Source organism: Bos taurus, chromosome X, assembly GCF_002263795.3.
Source record: "Bos taurus isolate L1 Dominette 01449 registration number 42190680 breed Hereford chromosome X, ARS-UCD2.0, whole genome shotgun sequence".
NCBI classification, from domain to species: Eukaryota; Metazoa; Chordata; class Mammalia; order Artiodactyla; family Bovidae; genus Bos; species Bos taurus.
The window spans coordinates 129665543-129683159 of record NC_037357.1 but is presented as its reverse complement, the minus strand read 5'-3'; the positions used below and the strand labels follow the sequence as shown (position 1 = coordinate 129683159).

At 44.8% G+C, this 17617-nt stretch overlaps 1 protein-coding gene across 6 annotated transcripts in view; it reads right to left on the bottom strand.

Moving 5' to 3' along the window:
- Positions 1-17617, bottom strand: part of GPM6B (glycoprotein M6B) — a 161116-nt gene that overhangs the window by 43424 nt on the left and 100075 nt on the right. Inside the window, exon 1 of one of the 6 annotated variants that reach the window (XM_005228440.5) lies at positions 2682-3147. The exons of 2 other annotated variants lie outside the window; for them this stretch is intronic. In XM_005228440.5, coding sequence (XP_005228497.1) covers positions 2682-2742 — 61 coding nt within the window. In that variant the 5' untranslated portion in view covers positions 2743-3147. 6 annotated transcript variants of the gene reach the window in all.

The following is a 17617-nucleotide window of genomic DNA, read 5'->3' as shown; positions in this document are numbered from 1 at the left end:
TGTCCTGCTAAAACTCTGAGAAGTGAGACTGTCTGGAAAAGCTGAGATCAGTTTATAATAACTTGTATTCTTAGTAAACATTATTAATAATTATCTAAAGCCATTAATCCACAAGCTACTGGGTTTTAGCCACTGGGCAATAATACTCCAAATTCAGATAAGTATCGCCCGTACCACCGACAATGAAAACAACTGGGAAAGGAAGAATAGAGGGGGAAAAATACATGTGCATAAAACGCTCTGTGGGAAGTGACAAAATGTAGAGGATTCAATTTACTAAAATAAATCCTTTGGTGACAGGCTTAAAGGAAACCACCCCATCCCCCCAGATCCACCTGCTCAAGAATTATATAATGCATTCTCTGTGTCAAACTTGTAAATATTAATTTAAGTGAACACTGATTTTATAAATTTAAAATTAAGTCTGAAGGAATCCTGGAGTGGCGAGCATGTCCAAACATGTTTATCATTTTATGCCTCTGTATGTGCCTTGGACTACGATGGGAGAGCAAACTGGGCACACTACAAAGACACACTCGTGGAAGCTTTGACCCTGCCTGGCTGGCAGATGAACTTGTTCATTTAAACCAAGCTCAGCAGGCAGGCTGCCGTCCAGATCAACACTCCTGGTGGGTTAAGGGCAAGCGCGACCCCTGTTGCTGTGCTCAAAATCCAATCCCGGGCCCATGTTCTTACTCGAGTATAAGCTATACGTGTGACCGTGTCTTGCAGTAACTTGGTACATCTGGACTACTCAACAGCTAGTGTTTATCCATTTTGGTAATTTTTAAAGTTCCTCCAGAAATTATCTTTTGCTTCTAATTTTGTCTCTGGAACCCTCACTAATGAGTTTTCATATACAGACTGCCAGGGATGGAGTAGCAGCTGTAGATTTTTGGTATTAAATAATAAATATTTAATGGATATGAATTAATAGCACTCCAGAAGATAAACAATGGTGAGAACCAGAGTTAGGTAGTAAGGATTCTACATTGGTTTTATGCCCTGTTCTTGCTTCTGTGGAGACCAAAAGTGCTTTCAGCTGCATATTAATACAAAGTGTGTTCTAAGCATCTATTTGGGGGAAGATTGCTACAACTGTGATTGGCTTCTTCACAACAATGCTGTTATTGCGTGATTACATCTCCCAAGCTTTGTCTCTATTTGTCATGGAAATCAATCTTTCAACTTTTATCTCAGTTCCTCAGCTTTACAAATATTCCCGCAAGCTTCTCTTACTGCTATTTGGTCATTCATATAAATGAACAAATGTATACATATAAGAAAAGGCAGGGGGATATGGGGGCTGGCTTTTGCTGTTGTTTGGGGGGGGCAGTAGGTTTGCCGCAGCAATTAAGCTCAACTATCAATTGCAGAAATCTAAATGCTATGTACTTAATTCCACCGAATTATCCATCTAAGAATGGTTCAAAAGGCACATTTTGTTCTCTGCATATTTTATCATACTTTGAAAAGCAATTAATTTAAAAAGTGAAATTGCTCAGTTTAGGGGAGAATGTTATTCAAGGACTGTTCTACCCAAGCATGCTAGCACAGTGAAATTCTCGAAATTGCTGTTTTTGCAGATGCAAAATGGTTGACTATCAGGAATTTCAGACGGATCAACCTACATAGGCTTATGTAAAATGTACCTGTATCTCTATCCGGGAGACTGACTATTGTTTAGTGACTATTAGTGGATGTCAGGGTCAGGAGAAACAACCCTAGCATGGGGAGCTTTTGCTATAAGAGCCACTGCAGGTACCGAACGTGTTCTGGTGCCTTTAGGACAGTAACTTTGGGTGAAGGAGGAAATTACAATGCAGTGAGATGCTCTTCACCTCACAGGGCCTGAGCTGATTCTGTGAGGTAGTGAACCTAAACCAGTCATTATCTAGGAAAAGAGAGATTAATGTTAGCCTCTATTTTCTGCCATCTTCCTACCGCAAAACACTGACTTCTCGCAAAAGTCAAGATTGGGATGTGTTCTCAGATGCCCTTTGAAGAACAGGACCTGTGTGGATTTTCCTGTTGGAGATCTCCAAGTCAGAAACAGCAAAAGACTAACCTCCCCACCCACCCACGCCCCCCCCCCACCACCACCACCACCCCGCAACCGTCTTCCATCAGTACTAGCCCACAGAGCTGATGTTTTCTCTCTCAAGCTCCAACTGTAAATGGTTATTACACATCAGAGTTAGGGTCTGATACACAGAAATAGAAATCGTATTAAATACAAAAATTAGAGCATGTCCAAAATCAGTACAGCATCAGCAGAACCAAAGCGTATTTTGATACGCGTGTCCCTCCCGTTTCCCCTCTGCATTACTAACAGACAATGCATTCCATGTCCCCGGAATATAACTTGCCGAGCCTAGGATCTCAGTTAGGGCTCATTATAGTAATTAAAACAGACAATTTCCCCAACCCAGCTTCCCAAGGTGACAGATTGTGGACCTCCTTCCGTGCAATACCACGTTTGGGAGAAAGATTTGGACGAGTGATGCACTCAAAAGAGGCTGCTCTCTATTCATTTAACACCAGCCTCTAGGAGAAAACCACCCTAAGAGCCAGACCAGGCCATCCGGATAGTTTCAGAGACACAAATCCAGCTGCCCCTTTCTAGCCACTCCCCCCGCAGTGAAAAGCTTTACACGGGCTCTTCTCAGAGCCCAGGGTACCTTTTCTTTCTCGGCTCTGTTCAGTATTCTCCTCCGCTGCAGTTTCCATGGCTGGCTTCATACCATCCACCAAAAATGCTTTGCCCGCTCCCCCGCCCCCGACACCCACGTCTCCCCCTCCTCTTCCTTTTCTTTTGCTCTCCCCTCCGGCTCTTATTTACACCCGGGTGATGGAGAGCTTCGGTTCTTCACTCCAGAAGATTACAGTCCCTTCCAAGATGCAAAAGTCTCCGGCGGCGTCAATCCCCCTCCGCCTACTGGTCCAGAAAGACAGCTGCCAAGGGGCCGGCAGCCATACGTCACGGAGGATCCCGGTTATAACACCAACACCCCTGCTCGCCGCTGCCCAAGTCCCCGATGCGGCTCCCGGGGGGGCACCCCCCGCGCCCCACAGACCGCGCTGCGCCTCTGGCTCGCCTGCCTACACGCGCGCTCCAGCTCCCTCCTTCCTCCTCGCCAACTGCACCCGACGAATGCTAATTAATTCTCCCAGGAAAGAATAGATTTGTGACATCAGAGCAGGGGCTGTGAGAGAGAAGAGAGCCCCCTCCCACCACGTGACTCGGCGCTCCGCCGCCGGCCCCTGTGTGTTTCTGCAGAAAGCCTCATTTCTTCCCACAAGGGAACTCTCACCTTCCCCTGGGACCCCTGGACACAGCATCAGTTTGTTTTATTTCCTTTACCCTTGACCCTAGACCCTAGGATCCAGGTAAAAGATTTGCCCAGGGTCTCCGTTTTCTTTTTCTTCCTTTAATATGTGTTTTTCCAGAAAAAGACAAAATGCCATATGACATCACTTATATGTGGAATGTAAAAATCAAACAAAAATGATACCAGTTACCATGTACAAAAGGAGACCCATGGACTGACGGAAGAAAGCAAACTTAATGTTACCAAAGGCAAAAGGGGAGGGAAGGGGTAAATTAGGAGTTTGAGATTATACACACTACCATGTATGAAATAGATAAACAACAAGGCCTTACTTGCTAGCACATGGAACTATACTCAATATCTTGTAAGTATCTACAATGGAAAGGAATCAGAAAAAGGACAGATATGCATATATGAATATCTTCTGAATCTCTGTCCTATACACCTGAAACTATTAACAACACTGTAAATCAACCACACTTCCAATTTTTTAAAATGTGTCTTTCACACAACCTCTAGCAAGCTAGCTAGATTGACCTGAACATATCAAAGAGGGGAGAAAAAGGACAGAAGGAGGAGGAGGGCCTAAACACCGATTTAACAACAGCAGTATAGCAATTCAGCCCCAGAACCCTTTTCCTTATCTATAGCTAACATATGAGATAGTAAGAAACTTCAGCTGAAACCTATTTCATAAAAAAGTATCCATCTTTATTTTAAAAGGAACATAATATGCTACAAGTATATCTAGCTGACAGTTTGCTGACTCCTTGGTTAAAAAATCAAACTAGAGTGGTTTTTCTTCTTGATCTGGTTATTTCTGTATGGAGCCTTAGTCCTTAGAATCCCACATTTGGAGTCAAAAGACTGTTTTCAAGAACGTTCTAATTGTTCAGCAGAAAGGCTATTTTAAAAACAATGATTGTGACTACTGCTCTCACAAGTCTCCTTGCATCCTCAGATACTATTGAACCAATGTTCTCAACCCATCTAAGCATATATATCAGAGTTATAAGCTATATGGTTCCAAACATCACTAATTTCTCCACCATATTTAAACATTTGTTTGACCTGCTCACCTTCACTGCTCCTATTCAAAAGATTTAGAGAAATTCAGTGTAACACCCTCAAGGTCCATCCATGGACGCTAAGTGAAGTGAGTCAGACTGAGAAAGACAGATACTGTACCATCTGATTTCTCTTATATGTGGAATCCAACAAACAAACCAAACCAAATAAGCAAAATCCAGACTCACAGAGACAAGACTGGTGGCTTCCAGAGGGGAGAGGGTTTGGGGAGGAGGGAGAAATGGGTGAAGGAGATTAGGATGTAAACATTTTCAGTTATAATAATGAGTGACTTGTGGGGATGTAATGTACAGTATGGGAAATACAGTCATTAATATTGTATTAACTTTGTAAGGTGACAGACAGCAACTAGACATATCATGGTGAGCATTTTGCCATGTATGCAAACACTGAATCACTATGCTGTATACCTAAAATTAACATAATATTGTATGTCAGTTGTACTTCAATTAAAAAAAAATTCTAGAAACTTGAGTTAAATACATTCATGACCACCGATAAGTACAGGGTGATGGGTTTCCTGATTCAGACAGTCTGCTAGTTGTTTGGGGGTGAACACATCTCAGAAGCAGACATAAAGACAAGGAGGAGGCCACCATCTCCTAAAAAGTCCTCTCCCAAGTTTTGAAGGTCTGTTGCTCTGTTTGTTGAAAACAAAAAAAGGTATAAGATCCTGAATCAAAATCTTCTAACAACCTGAGCTTTTAATGCATTCATGTGAGATAATCCCTGAAGACTTCTACATTCAATGCCTCCGGGCCAGTTGAACCAGAAAAGATTTTAAAAACCAGTTTAGCTTGTTTCAACATTTTTTCATTTTGTACATCTCATTTTCCACTTTCAGCCTTGTCTTAGGAGACCATGCCCACAGTCAACTAGCCAGTCCCTTGAATTCCGGCCCCAGACAACTTTATTGTCTCATGGTGGAAGGATTGAGAAGCATGGCAGCCTAAGATTTCAGACTTGCAAAAAGAAACACGGATGTGATGTAACTAACCCACAAAGGAAAACGTGATGATGTGTCCACATAGGATGGTCTGCAAACATTTTTCAAAAATGGCTTAGGTGTATTCAGAGGGGAAGATGCCGAATGTTCTTTCATGACAGGCTTGTTCTCCCTCAGCAGTTCAAGAGAGAATTAATACCCAAACAAAATTCAATTCAGCACAAAAGGGCACAACTGTGATTAGCTACATTATTGGGTTTTATTTAAAAAGTGCAATCACTCAATCAAAAGCAAAATCATTCAATTATAGAAATGGCAGAATAATTTGGGGGGGTTATTACTTAAGAAGAGCATTTGAAAATGTTGGTGGAAGTGGGCAGGCAGAATATAAAAGACATTCTAAATTTAGGGGCCACTCTAGTTGTGTATCAGAGTCACGGAAATCATAGCCATTGGACAAAATATTTACAAACTCTCCAGTTGACAGTCTGATCTCTTTTTCACCTTGAAAAACTATAAATAGACTATGCGTTGCTTTTGCCTTGTTCAAAACTTTGTCATTTTCTTTTCATGAGAAAATGAGTATGACAATTCTAGAAGTTACCATTGCATCACTTTCTAAGCATCCTCAAATCCTCACTGGTGTTTGTGACAAACCAGAAGAATTTTGTGAATCAGAAGAAACTTGACAGGAAAGTTGTTCATAGCCAGAAAGAAAGCGGAGTATACACTGAGAACTTTTCTGAAGTTCACATCCATTTCTGGCCAGAAAAATGGACTATGTAGAATGAACAGGATGCAAAATATCTCTGAGAGCTGAAAATTATTCTGAGCCCCTTGTTTTAAAGCATTCTGGTGGAAGGTATGAATATTTCTGAAAGCAAAGCCCAAACAGGAATAACAAGTATTGACATAAACTGGATACAGTAGATTGAACCATACAAGCTTCCTGATATTGACTAAAAGAACAGGAGTTTCTTATGGTTCAACCAGGTACAATGCAGGCTAATGGAATTCAGAGAACCCTTCTAAACCAGGGGAGTCCAATCTGATACAAGCACTATGGTATCCCAACAAAGGAGAGGAGGGCAAGGTGGGGGAAGAGAATGGGGAAAAGCTTCACAGAACAGAGTTGGCTACTGCACTAAGGTTAAAAACCTACAGAGTTGTTGTGTTAGTTGCTCAGTTGTGTCCGACTCTGCGACCCCATGGACTGTAGCCTGCCAGGCTCCTCTATCCATGGGATTCTCCAGGCAAGACTACTGGAGTGGGTTACCATGCCCTCCTCCAGGGTATCATCCTGACCAAGGGATCAAACCTGGGTCTCCTATATTGCAGGCGGATTCTTTACCATATGAGCCACCAGGGATTCCCAGCCTGCAAGGTAGGTGAGCAAAAGACTAAGAGCAGGGAAGCAGGGGGTGGGGCGGGGGCAGGGATAGATCAGTCCAGGAAATTCTGAAAAGCATACAAAAGGAGAAAGGGTATTTTCAAAGTGTTGGGGAGATGATTTTCTTGACAGAGGGGCCAGAGCATAGGGTGTGGGAGTGGGGAGGGAAATGAGGCAGCTGAACCAGCAGAGTGGGATCCAGGGAGGTTGAACACCTGCTAATCCTGGAGGCAGTGGGTAGGTAGAGATGGAAGGCTTGAGAGCAGATCTAACTCATGAATTCCGAAGGTCGTCCTGTTGGTAATGGGAAAGACAGCATGGCACAGGGCAAACCTAGAGGCTGCCAAACTCATTTGGAGTATCCTGAGGGAGTACAGGTGAGAGAAGGGGCGTGTGAATGAGGGCATGAGGAGGAAGGCAAGGACCCTGATGACGCCTGATTGGATCAGGGGAGTAGAAAAGGAGAAGGTGGGAAGGGAAGTCTGGAGTCTCTAGCTTGGGGGAGTGAAGAGCTGGCAGTGCTGTGAACCAAATGGGGAAACAAAGGAGGAGGCAGAGGTTTGGCATGAGAGCTCAGTCTGTGGTTTCAGGGGTCCCCAGATGGCCTGCGGAAGCTGTCCAGGAGGCAATCGGGAACGTGGCTTTGGTGGACTGGGGGCTCCCAGAGACGAGGATCTAGGAGGCTGTGGTCTAGAGGGACCCTTGGGAATGCACAAAGTCCATCTGTGCTCAAATGTACCTTCACAGGGGACCCTCCCTGACTCTCTTGCCTCAAAGAGGAGCCCTGACAGGCTCAGTCTCTTAACCTTGGTTGTTCACTGTGACTTTAACCACAATCCACCACTGATCTAGCTGTTCACTCATCCATTTATTGCCTCTCTTCCCTTAGAATATAAGCCCTTTATGGACAGACATTTTTGTTTCTTTGTCCTCTGTTGTATCACCGGCTCCTAGAACAGTCCTCAACTGTAGGTCTTCAAAGAACATACTTTAAATGAACAGCAAACAAATGACTAGGGGGAGATTAGAAAGTCCAGCGACACTGAGATTTGAATTTTAAGGAACACTGACTTTTAAATATAAAGGTTAAGGAAACACTTGAAAGGGAGGTCAAAGAGCCCAAGAAGGAAAAAATCAGAAAAGCCAGGGAATAAGGCCAAAGTGGGACAATGGGATGAGAAAAAGGTCCCATGAAGGGCATCAAGCTAACAGTGTCAGACAGAGTTGAATAGTACAGGAGGAGCAAGGAAGAAGCCAAGGGGCAAGCAGAGTGGGCCCTTTGCCACCACACAGCCCGAGAAACTTCCATGAGAAGGGTTTTGGTGGGAAGATGGCAATTCCCAAGTCTGAGCACAACTATAACTCAAGATGCAAGGCTCTTGTGGTCCAGCTGAAATTGTAATCTTGTAATAGGGCTGTGCGCCCAGGTTTATTTCTCTGGGTTCAGTATTCCACTTGTTAAGACCATTTTGATTGTTCTTCTATGATCTATTCCGTTAAGAATGGTCTTTCCAGGCTTACTTTGTCTCTAACCATTCTGGTCACCAATCTGTGTGTGTGTGTGGGGTGGGGAGAGATGGGGGTGGACTTCCCCACACCACCAAGGAATTCTCTGACACCACCAGGGTGACCTACAATTCACCTCAAGTACGACACTCCCAGGACCCAGCACCAGATCCCAGAGGTTAAGGGTTCAGCTCCCCCGACACTGGCTCTCCCCACCCCCCACCCACTTTAGACAACAGTCCGATGGAATGAAGAAGAGGAAGCAGGGGCAGCCTGCTCTCTGAAGAAACATGAGGGGAGGGTGAGAGAAAGATGCAGGCAGATGAAGGGGGAGAAACACCCTGAGGAAGAGAGTCCCCGAAGGCTGAAAAGAAGATAGGGGGTTGAAAGAGACTTAAGGAGAATCAAGTGAAGGTGGAGAAACAACGGATGGAGGTCACAGGAGAGGCAGAGGAGGATGGAACACTGCTCCCTCTGACGTGGGAGTAAGCAAAGAGGAAGTGGAGGGAATAGTTTCTCTAAGATTGAAGGCATTTCGTCTTAGAAGAGGTGGTAGTGGTGACAGGGAGGTTACAAAGACACCCCCGTAAGGCCCTGAGAAGGGTCCATTTGTTACTTGCTTTTTATAGTTCACATCACAGCCTTAGGAGTGAGGGATCATTGGCCCCTTCTTCTAGGATGTCATCCATAATGATGGGAAGGTATGATGGGATTGGTCTCAGTCAGAAAAACAGTGTGCTCTGAGTGCAGATGGTTTGGGGTCCTGAATGGGGCTGAAACTTCAGGAGATCTGCAACCAGAAGTTGAACGAGAAAGATAAATAATATCCCCACTGGGGTTCTCATCATGCCGGACAGAAACGGACCCCAACACCCTGGAACCACGCTGAAAGCCAAACCATACACAAGGACGAGATGATGAGCTTTTCAACCAGTTTCAATGGAAAAAGGGCAAGTTTCTCCTTTTTCCTGTGTACACAAGGCATACATGAGGAGACAAGGCAGCTGATCCCCTAACAATATGCTTCCTGATTAATTATCACATCCCGTGGGGAGCTGAGTCTCCTCATTAAGAGTGGCGTACCATCAATGGGCTCTCCCTGGGAGGGCCCCCAATTAACTCGTCCGCTAAGCATGGACCAGCCAATATGAACACGGGCAGGTCTCCCAAGCCCTTCTGGTAACTGCTGACCTGCAACTATTGAGATCGCATTTGTGGGATCAATGGAGCCATCCCTTCTCTGCTAGCTAGAGACCCCTGGGGCAAGGATGTCCTCTTACCCAGGGGGAGATGGTAGCTCAACCTCAAAGCTGGGTGGGTCGGGGGTGCTCTGAGGGGGATTTTTCTCTGCATTATCTGCCAAAATCCCTCCCACACTGCCTCCCCAGCTCTTCCCCTTTTCCCGGAAGGCACAGCTGAAAGCCCCCTCCTCCAGAAAGGCCTCCTGGGTTCAATCTACCCATTTCCTCTTCCTCCCATTCTTCCCTCGAACCATCCCTCTCTCAGTTATAAATGCAGCTGCTCCGAAGGACAGCAATTTCCAATGGAAAGACACATCACCTCCCTTTACCCACCTCCCACACTGGTGGGAAGGAAGCTGGACATTTTCAAATTCAAAATGAAATCTGAAGACATCGAAGCTTCAAAAATTCTCAGCAGAAGAATTTGGCAAATTATGGGGTGAGTCTGTCAGGGTAGGGAAAAAGCTGATGGGAACCCTTTAAACTTGAGAACTCTGGGAGCATGAAGACCTTATTCTTGCCCAGTCATTGTATACACTCCTCTGCAATGATCAGCAAGTCATCATATAAGACTGGAAGCACCAGTTACCAGGGACACTTGGCCAGTTCCCTTTAAAAGCTACAGCGAAAGAGCTGGGTGGATGTGGAACCAAGGTAGCACCGTGTCCAGAAGGCCACCATACCCCCCTTCTCCCAGAGATGTGACACCAGCTCAAAAGGGGTGGAGAGTGGCCAGAACTCAGGGACTGGGAGGTCTCCTCTGTACCAACATTGCTGCTGGAACTTGAACCCATGCTCTTTCATTCTTGCCTTCATGATGGCATTGGGAGGTGGGCATAATTACCCCCTTGCCTGGACAGAGGAACCGAGATCAAAGGAAGCCAACAGGACTCAGTCAAGGTCACAGAGCTGGTCAGAGGCCACGCTGAGCATTGACTGACTCAGGCCATTGGATGCCAAAGCTGGGAACCAAGGGTCAGGCAGCCATGATGGTGACTAGGTGACCAGCTGTGTCACCTTGGAGAATCTGGGTCACCGCCCAAGACGCACTCTGGATGCCCACCACTCCTTCAAGGCCAGCTCCACCAGGTACCAACCTTGGTGATGCCATGTGACCTCAGCTTTGTCATCTGTTAAAATGGCCAGTAGAAACCTGCCTTCCTCAGGCTACTGTGAGGGCGATGAAGTCCTGCCCTTAGAGACTCATACAAAGCGTCCTGTAGGGTACTCACGAAAGGCTAGGATTTCTGTCTTCTGGGTTCTCATGCTCACACCACAATCATACAGATCCAAGGAGGACGGAGAGAGAGGAAGAAGGAAGAGATAGTGATTCTGCATCCTTTCAGAACTTTCCCTGTCCACGAGGGTTCCCTTCTGTGCCCATCTTGCCTGAATGAACTTCGAAGGGCACTCTGCATCCCACACCCACCCCAAACCTCCGTGCAGAGGTACAGCTTGGATGAGACCTCTGTGAATAAGCTATAAACAAATCAATGGACCTGGAGATGAACAAGGCAATGGGATTAAAAAGAGATGTGCCTCCAAGGGCACTTGTTAGTACAGTGTCCAAATTGGTTTCTAGAATCTAGAAGATGTTGCTAATACCTCTGTGTGTGTGTGTGTGTGTGTTAGTCTCTCAGTCGTGTCTGACTCTTTGCAACCTCATGGACTGTAGCCCAGCAGACTCCTCTGTTCATGGGATTTCCCAGGCAAGAATACTGGAGTGGGTTGCCATTCCCTTCTCCAGGGGAACTTGCCAATCCAGGATCAAACCTGAGTCTCCTGCATTGCAGGATTCCTTACCATCTGAGCCACCAGGGAAGCCCCAATACCTGGGTACTCAAGACCAAATTAGATTTGCCCCTGATGCTTGTTTTAAAAAAAATCACATAGAGCCCACCGTCAGAAGGGCCTCAAGATTGGTTTCATACACTGATGTTAATGTCTTGAAATTCTTAATAACTTATCTGTGAACTTTTGTTCTGAAAGTGAAATCCGATGGGACAATGGCACATGCATGTGAGCAGGGGAGCCATGGGCTCCTTGCCCCCTATTTGCATACAGCACTCAGTGCCCCATGCACAGAAAGCCAGTGGGCCCACGAGGCAGGGAAAGAGTCAACGACAGGACAAGGTGAGGATGTTCTGTCTACTACTGAGTGCTCACTGGCTCCGTCCCTTACCAGTCATGGCAACTTGGGCAATGCATGCCTGAGCCTCCACTCCCTCATCTATAAGAAGACTGGACAAGATGCTTTGCAAAGCCCGTCCTGGCTCGAAGGTCCACTGAGCTTGAAATGACCGGTTTGGCAGCGTGGTTACAAAAAATAAAAGACATCAGGTAAGAGGCTCTGCACACCACCACCACCACCTCCATCACTGTTCCCGTGGACCTAAGTCATCCTCTTCCTGTGCAGGTCATGTTTCACCTGCTCTAAGTGACGTGTCAACACCCTGCGATGGATTCTGCTGGGCTCCTGGAATTCTCTGGAACAAGATGCCAACACCTCTTCCTTTGGAAGTATGTGGTGCAATTCAGTTTCTCTCAGCTTTGCCCTGACTAACCTGGAGCTTCTTGAAGCAGTTCCACTAAACTTATCTTCATAGTGCTGACAGCACAGTTCAGTTCAGTTCAGTCGCTCAGTTGTGTCTGACTCTTTGTGACCCCATGAATCACAGCACACCAGGCCTCCCTGTCCATCACCAACTCCCGGAGTCCACCCAAACCCATGTTCATCGAGTCGGTGATGTCATACAACCATCTCATCCTCTTTCGTCCCCTTCTCCTCCTGACCTCAATCTTTCCCAGCATCAGGGTCTTTTCCAGTGAGTTGATTCTTTGCATCAGGTGGCCAAAGTATTGGAGTTTCAGCTTCAACATCAGTCCTTCCAATGAACACCCAGGACTGATCTCCTTCAGAATGGACTGGTTGGATCTCCTTGCAGTCCAAAGGACTCTCGAGAGTCTTCTCCAACACCACAGTTCAAAAGTATCAATTCTTCAGCGCTCAGCTTTCTTCACAGTCCAACTCTCACATTCATACATGACTACTGGAAAAACCATAGCCTTGACTAGACGGACCTTTGTTGGCAAAGTAATGTCTCTGCTTTTTAATATGCTGTCTAGGTTGGTCATAACTTTTTTTCCAAGGAGTGTCTTTTAATTTCATGGCTGCAATCACCATCTGCAGTGATTTTGGAGCCCAGAAAAATAAAGTCAGCCACTGTTTCCACTGTTTCCCCATCTATTTGCCATGAAGTGATGGGACCAGATGCCATGATCTTAGTTTTCTGAATGTTGAGCTTTAAGCCAACTTAAAGAGGAGTGAAAAAGCTGACAGAACAAAGACAATGGAAACCAATAGAACCATTACAAAACTTTTTCATAATGAAAATTTTAGACCCTGTTAGCCACTTGGAAATATGTTTTTTAATCAAAATGAATAAAACATGGTGCTTTCCAATAGAATATACCAACACTGAAGGTCACGTTCTAATGTTTGGGGGTTTTCCACACAGAAATCTGGTAGAAGAAAAGTTTTAATTGAGGTTTGATTAAGATCTCTTCGTGGGTCAGGGATTTTAAATTTTGGTACAAATGAAGTATACAGTTGCTTACTTTTGACAATTAAAAATTAGGCTACTGAGAGGCTAAGATGGAATGACTACAGTATTTGTTGGCCCATGAGCTCCCAGTGTGGACTGAGGTGGACTGGCTGAGCATGTGGCTGTCATCTGCTCCTACTGTCAATGTGACCTTCCTGAAACCAGCGACTCAGGTGAAGGATAATGCGCAGTGTGGACAGGCAGTCTCACACCGAGTGATTCTGATAAACAACCAAAGTCTAGAAACCACTGATTTACAGGAGAGCATGATTATCTAACATGTAGCTTGACAGAACATTTGCGCATTACCAACACTTAGCCTGACAGAGGACATGACATCTCCTTTGGGCCGTTAGAATGCCTATTCCTGCTAGTTCAGGGAAACACCCAGGATTCATTGATACATAATTCAAGTGTCCTCAGATAAAAGTCCACAGAAAAATCAGTCCCTTGGTGGATCAGCAGATGGGTGGTCCAGGACTGGTATAAAATATAAATTGCACAAAACTTTGAGCTGTGTCATTTAGTCAACTGCTGTTAAGAACCTACACTAAAAGAGAACCCAAACCACATACTTCAAAATATACCACATTTATTCAAATGCAATCTTTTATTCACTTTTGCCTCTTCTGTTTCTTTTCTGGGATGGAAATGAGGAGAAGTAGGATGAAGTCATTTAAGGCCCTGTACTGCACTAAAATAATCTGTGGGCTTTTTGCTTTTGCAGGTGGTTCAATCCCTGGGCAGGAAGATCCCCCGGAGGAAGAAATGGCAACCCACTCTCGTATTCTTGCCTGGAGAATCCCATGGACAGAGGACCCTGGCAGGCTGCAGTCCATGGGGTCGCAAAGAGTTGGACATGACTGAGCAACTAACAGTTTCACTTTGCCTTTGCAAGTTAGAAACCACTGGGATGACTTGAAATAGCCGTCCCTGCCAGGTCAGACATAAAATATTCTAGAGCACTGACAAGGTGGCCAACACAGATTACATCTTAGCCATCACACTGAAATCTATCAAACTATTTGATGTCATGAATTACTTCTGATGCAATTACTTCTTATTGGGAAGTCTAAAAGATTCAGAGCATCTCAGAGGCAAAGGGAAAATGTGAGGAACAACCTCTCTGTATGGGTCCTGAAAGGTGGTGATTGCATAGCAGCTACAGAAAATCACTGTGAAACCAGAGAAATGCTGAAAATTGAGACAAAAATTGTCCTAAATTTCGAAAGCAGACAGAACAGGGTTCTCTCTGATCACTGGAAAAACTTGAGATTCTTCAACAGATGACTCAGGAATATTCCTAACAGGAAACTGGAATGTCCAGAAGGCAGCCCAGGTTTCCTGAGGCGCAAGTGATACAAAACTAACCTATGCTCTTTTGTAATTTGAATATTTAATCTGTGGATTTGACATGTTTAAATGCCAGTCACTGAGGAAAAAGCCTGCCGTCTCCCATGAACATCCTGTGAATCAATTTTAGTCAAACTCTATTCTTACATCTTCAACGTTATTCATTCACCAATCAGCATTGTAGTCACCAAGACAGCGCCAGCTGGAGTCACGGACTGGTTTCCCAGAGCCTGTTACCTCTGTTTCCTTCCAAGCTGACACCCAGCACTTTTGAAAAGTTTGTGGCTACTGCTGAGCTTTGCCCAGCAGACGACAAGCACCAACTGGCAGAATTCACCTCTTCAGGTGGGTCAGGCAGTTAGTGTTTATTCTAAATGGAGGCTTCACTATTTTTACACCAATGGCGTTCTGTATTGCTAAAAGGAATCTTTGTTTTTAAAGAGAGAATGACTAAGGCAGGTGACTGTCATCATCTACTCTGACCTCACAAGCCATTTGATCAAACCCTTCCTGGGTTTTGGGGGAAAAGATGGTGGAAGGCTGGCAACACGCCAGCGCATTTCAACATGGTGCAGTGTGCTCGTCCTGCACGTGTAATCAACAACATTTCAGGTCACTTAATCATACACTCAAGCGGAATTAGAATGGGCTAATGTGCTTTCAAAGTGGTTAATGAATGATGGATGTCAATTCACAGAGGAAGGTTTCCAGGATTGTACCACTGGACTCTGTCCTTGGTCTGGGGCAGTGGACATGACAATGTCACTTTACCACCGAGGCCACTTAAGTGGAGGCCCAGTAGTCAAACAACGAAACTACAATGAGAAGAGATGTGTTTGACCCTCGCCTGATTTTCTGGCCCTGCTCAAAATACACATTCCATTCACACAGAATTCTAAGCAGGAGGAAAATTTTAAAACCATCACTCGCTTTTCCAGTGTGTAATCAGGAAAGACTGGACTAAAGACTCAGGTCTCTTGACTCTTAGCCAAACACGCTCTTGTTTTTGAGAGATGGGTAGTCATCAAAGTAAATATTCTGTTAGGCCCAGGCCCAAATGCCAGATCTGCAACGTGCACATTGGATGGAGGTAATTCCTAAAATATACATCACATCTTTACAAAAACACGTTTGTGTATTTTACAAAACACCTCTTAAGAGTAAATCATATTGGGCCAAGACAGAGTATAAGGGAGGAGACAACATAAATCTTTGCAAATACATGCTTCTTAATGTCAATTTATCTTTTTAATGAAAAGCCACTGATAAACCATGCCATTGGGTTAAGTATCTAACGCATGCTGTAGGCTTTGCACAAGAGCTCGGAGCACTCAATAAGAAGTAGCTGTTATGATGAATAGGCAGTTTATGCTTTCACACAACGGCAATAAAACTCCAGGATGGTGTTTGTCAAGCAGCCCAGCCCAAGTGTAATGGATGGATAATGGTCATCCCTTCCACCCACTCCCAGGGGGCCAGCCTAGGATTCTGGGTAATTACCCACTCCCACAGATGTTCAAGCTGGTTTTAGAAAAGGCAGAGGAACCAGAGATCAAATTGCCAACATCCGCTGGGTCATCAAAACAGCAAGAGAGTTCCAGAAAAACATCTATTTCTGCTTTATTGACTATGCCAAAGCCTTTGACTGTGTGGATCACAATAAACTGTGGAAAATTCTGAAAGAGATGGGAATACCAGACCACCTGACCTGCCTCTTGAGAAACCTGTATGCAGGTCAGGAAGCAACAGTTAGAACTGGACATGGAACAACAGACTGGTTCCAAATATGAAAAGGAGCATGTCAAGGCTGTATATTGTCACCCTGCTTATTTAACTTATATGTAGAGTACATCATGAGAAACGCTGGGCTGGACGAAGCACAAGCTGGAATCAAGACTGCCAGGAGAAATATCAATAACCTCAGATATGCAGATGATACCACCCTTATGACAGAAAGTGAAGAGGAACTAAAAAGCCTTTTGATGAACGTGAAAGAGGAGAGTGAAAAAGTTGGCTTAAAGCTCAACATTCAGAAAACTAAGATCATGGCATCTTGTCCCATCACTTCATGGCAAATAGATGGATAAACAGTGGAAACAGTGTCAGACTTTACTTTGGGGGGCTCCAAAATCACTGCAGATGGTGATTGCAGCCATGAAATTAAAAGAAGCTGACTCCATGGAAGGAAGTTATGACCAACCCAGATAGCATATTGAAAAGCAGAGACATTACTTTGCCAACAAAGGTTCGTCTAGTCAAGGCTATGGTTTTTCCTGTGCTCATGTATGGATGTGAGAGTTGGACTGTGAAGACAGCTGAGCGCCGAAGAATTGATGCTTTTGAACTGTGGTGTTGGAGAAGACTCTTGAGAGTCCCTTGGACTGCAAGGAGATCCAACCAGTCCATCCTAAAGGAGATCAGTCCTGGGTGTTCATTGGAAGGACTGATGTTGAAGCTGAAACTCCAATACTTTGGCCACCTCATGCAAAGAGTTGACTCATTGGAAAAGACCCTGATGCTGGGAGGGATTAGGGGCAGGAGGAGAAGGGGATGACAGAGGGTGAGATGGCTGGATGGCATCACTGACTCGATGGACGTGAGTTTGGGTGAACTCCGGGAGTTGGTAATGGACAACGAGGCCTGGCGTGCTGTGATTCATGGGGTTGCAAAGAGTCAGACACGACTGAGCGACTGAACTGAACCAAACTGAACTGAATCTGAGATCCCAGTTAGGAAAGGAGATCAAAGTACAAGGGAGTGATGGCAGTATATGACAAGAAAAGACGATACATTTATAAAAAGAAAAAGGCAATCAGTGCACATCACCATGCTTGATCATTAGTAACAAATTAGAACTTTTCACCAATAATTGGAGCACATGAGTGTGACGTGTTCCCCAGCTGAGAATTTTCAGATGCTTCAAGGGAATATGAAATGCCTTTAAAGCACCTAAAATGAGCAAGCATTAAAAAGAATCCAAGCTCTTGTTGGTGTTAAACTGCCAAAGGAGAAACTCCCACCAATGTTTGCAATAACAGAAAAATAAGCACATTCTTGATTTGGGCAAATTCTATAAATCCCCAAAGGAAATATAAGTTTGCAGCATTTTTTAAAAGTGTCCGATCCCAGGGGTTGCTATCTACAAGATAAATTGA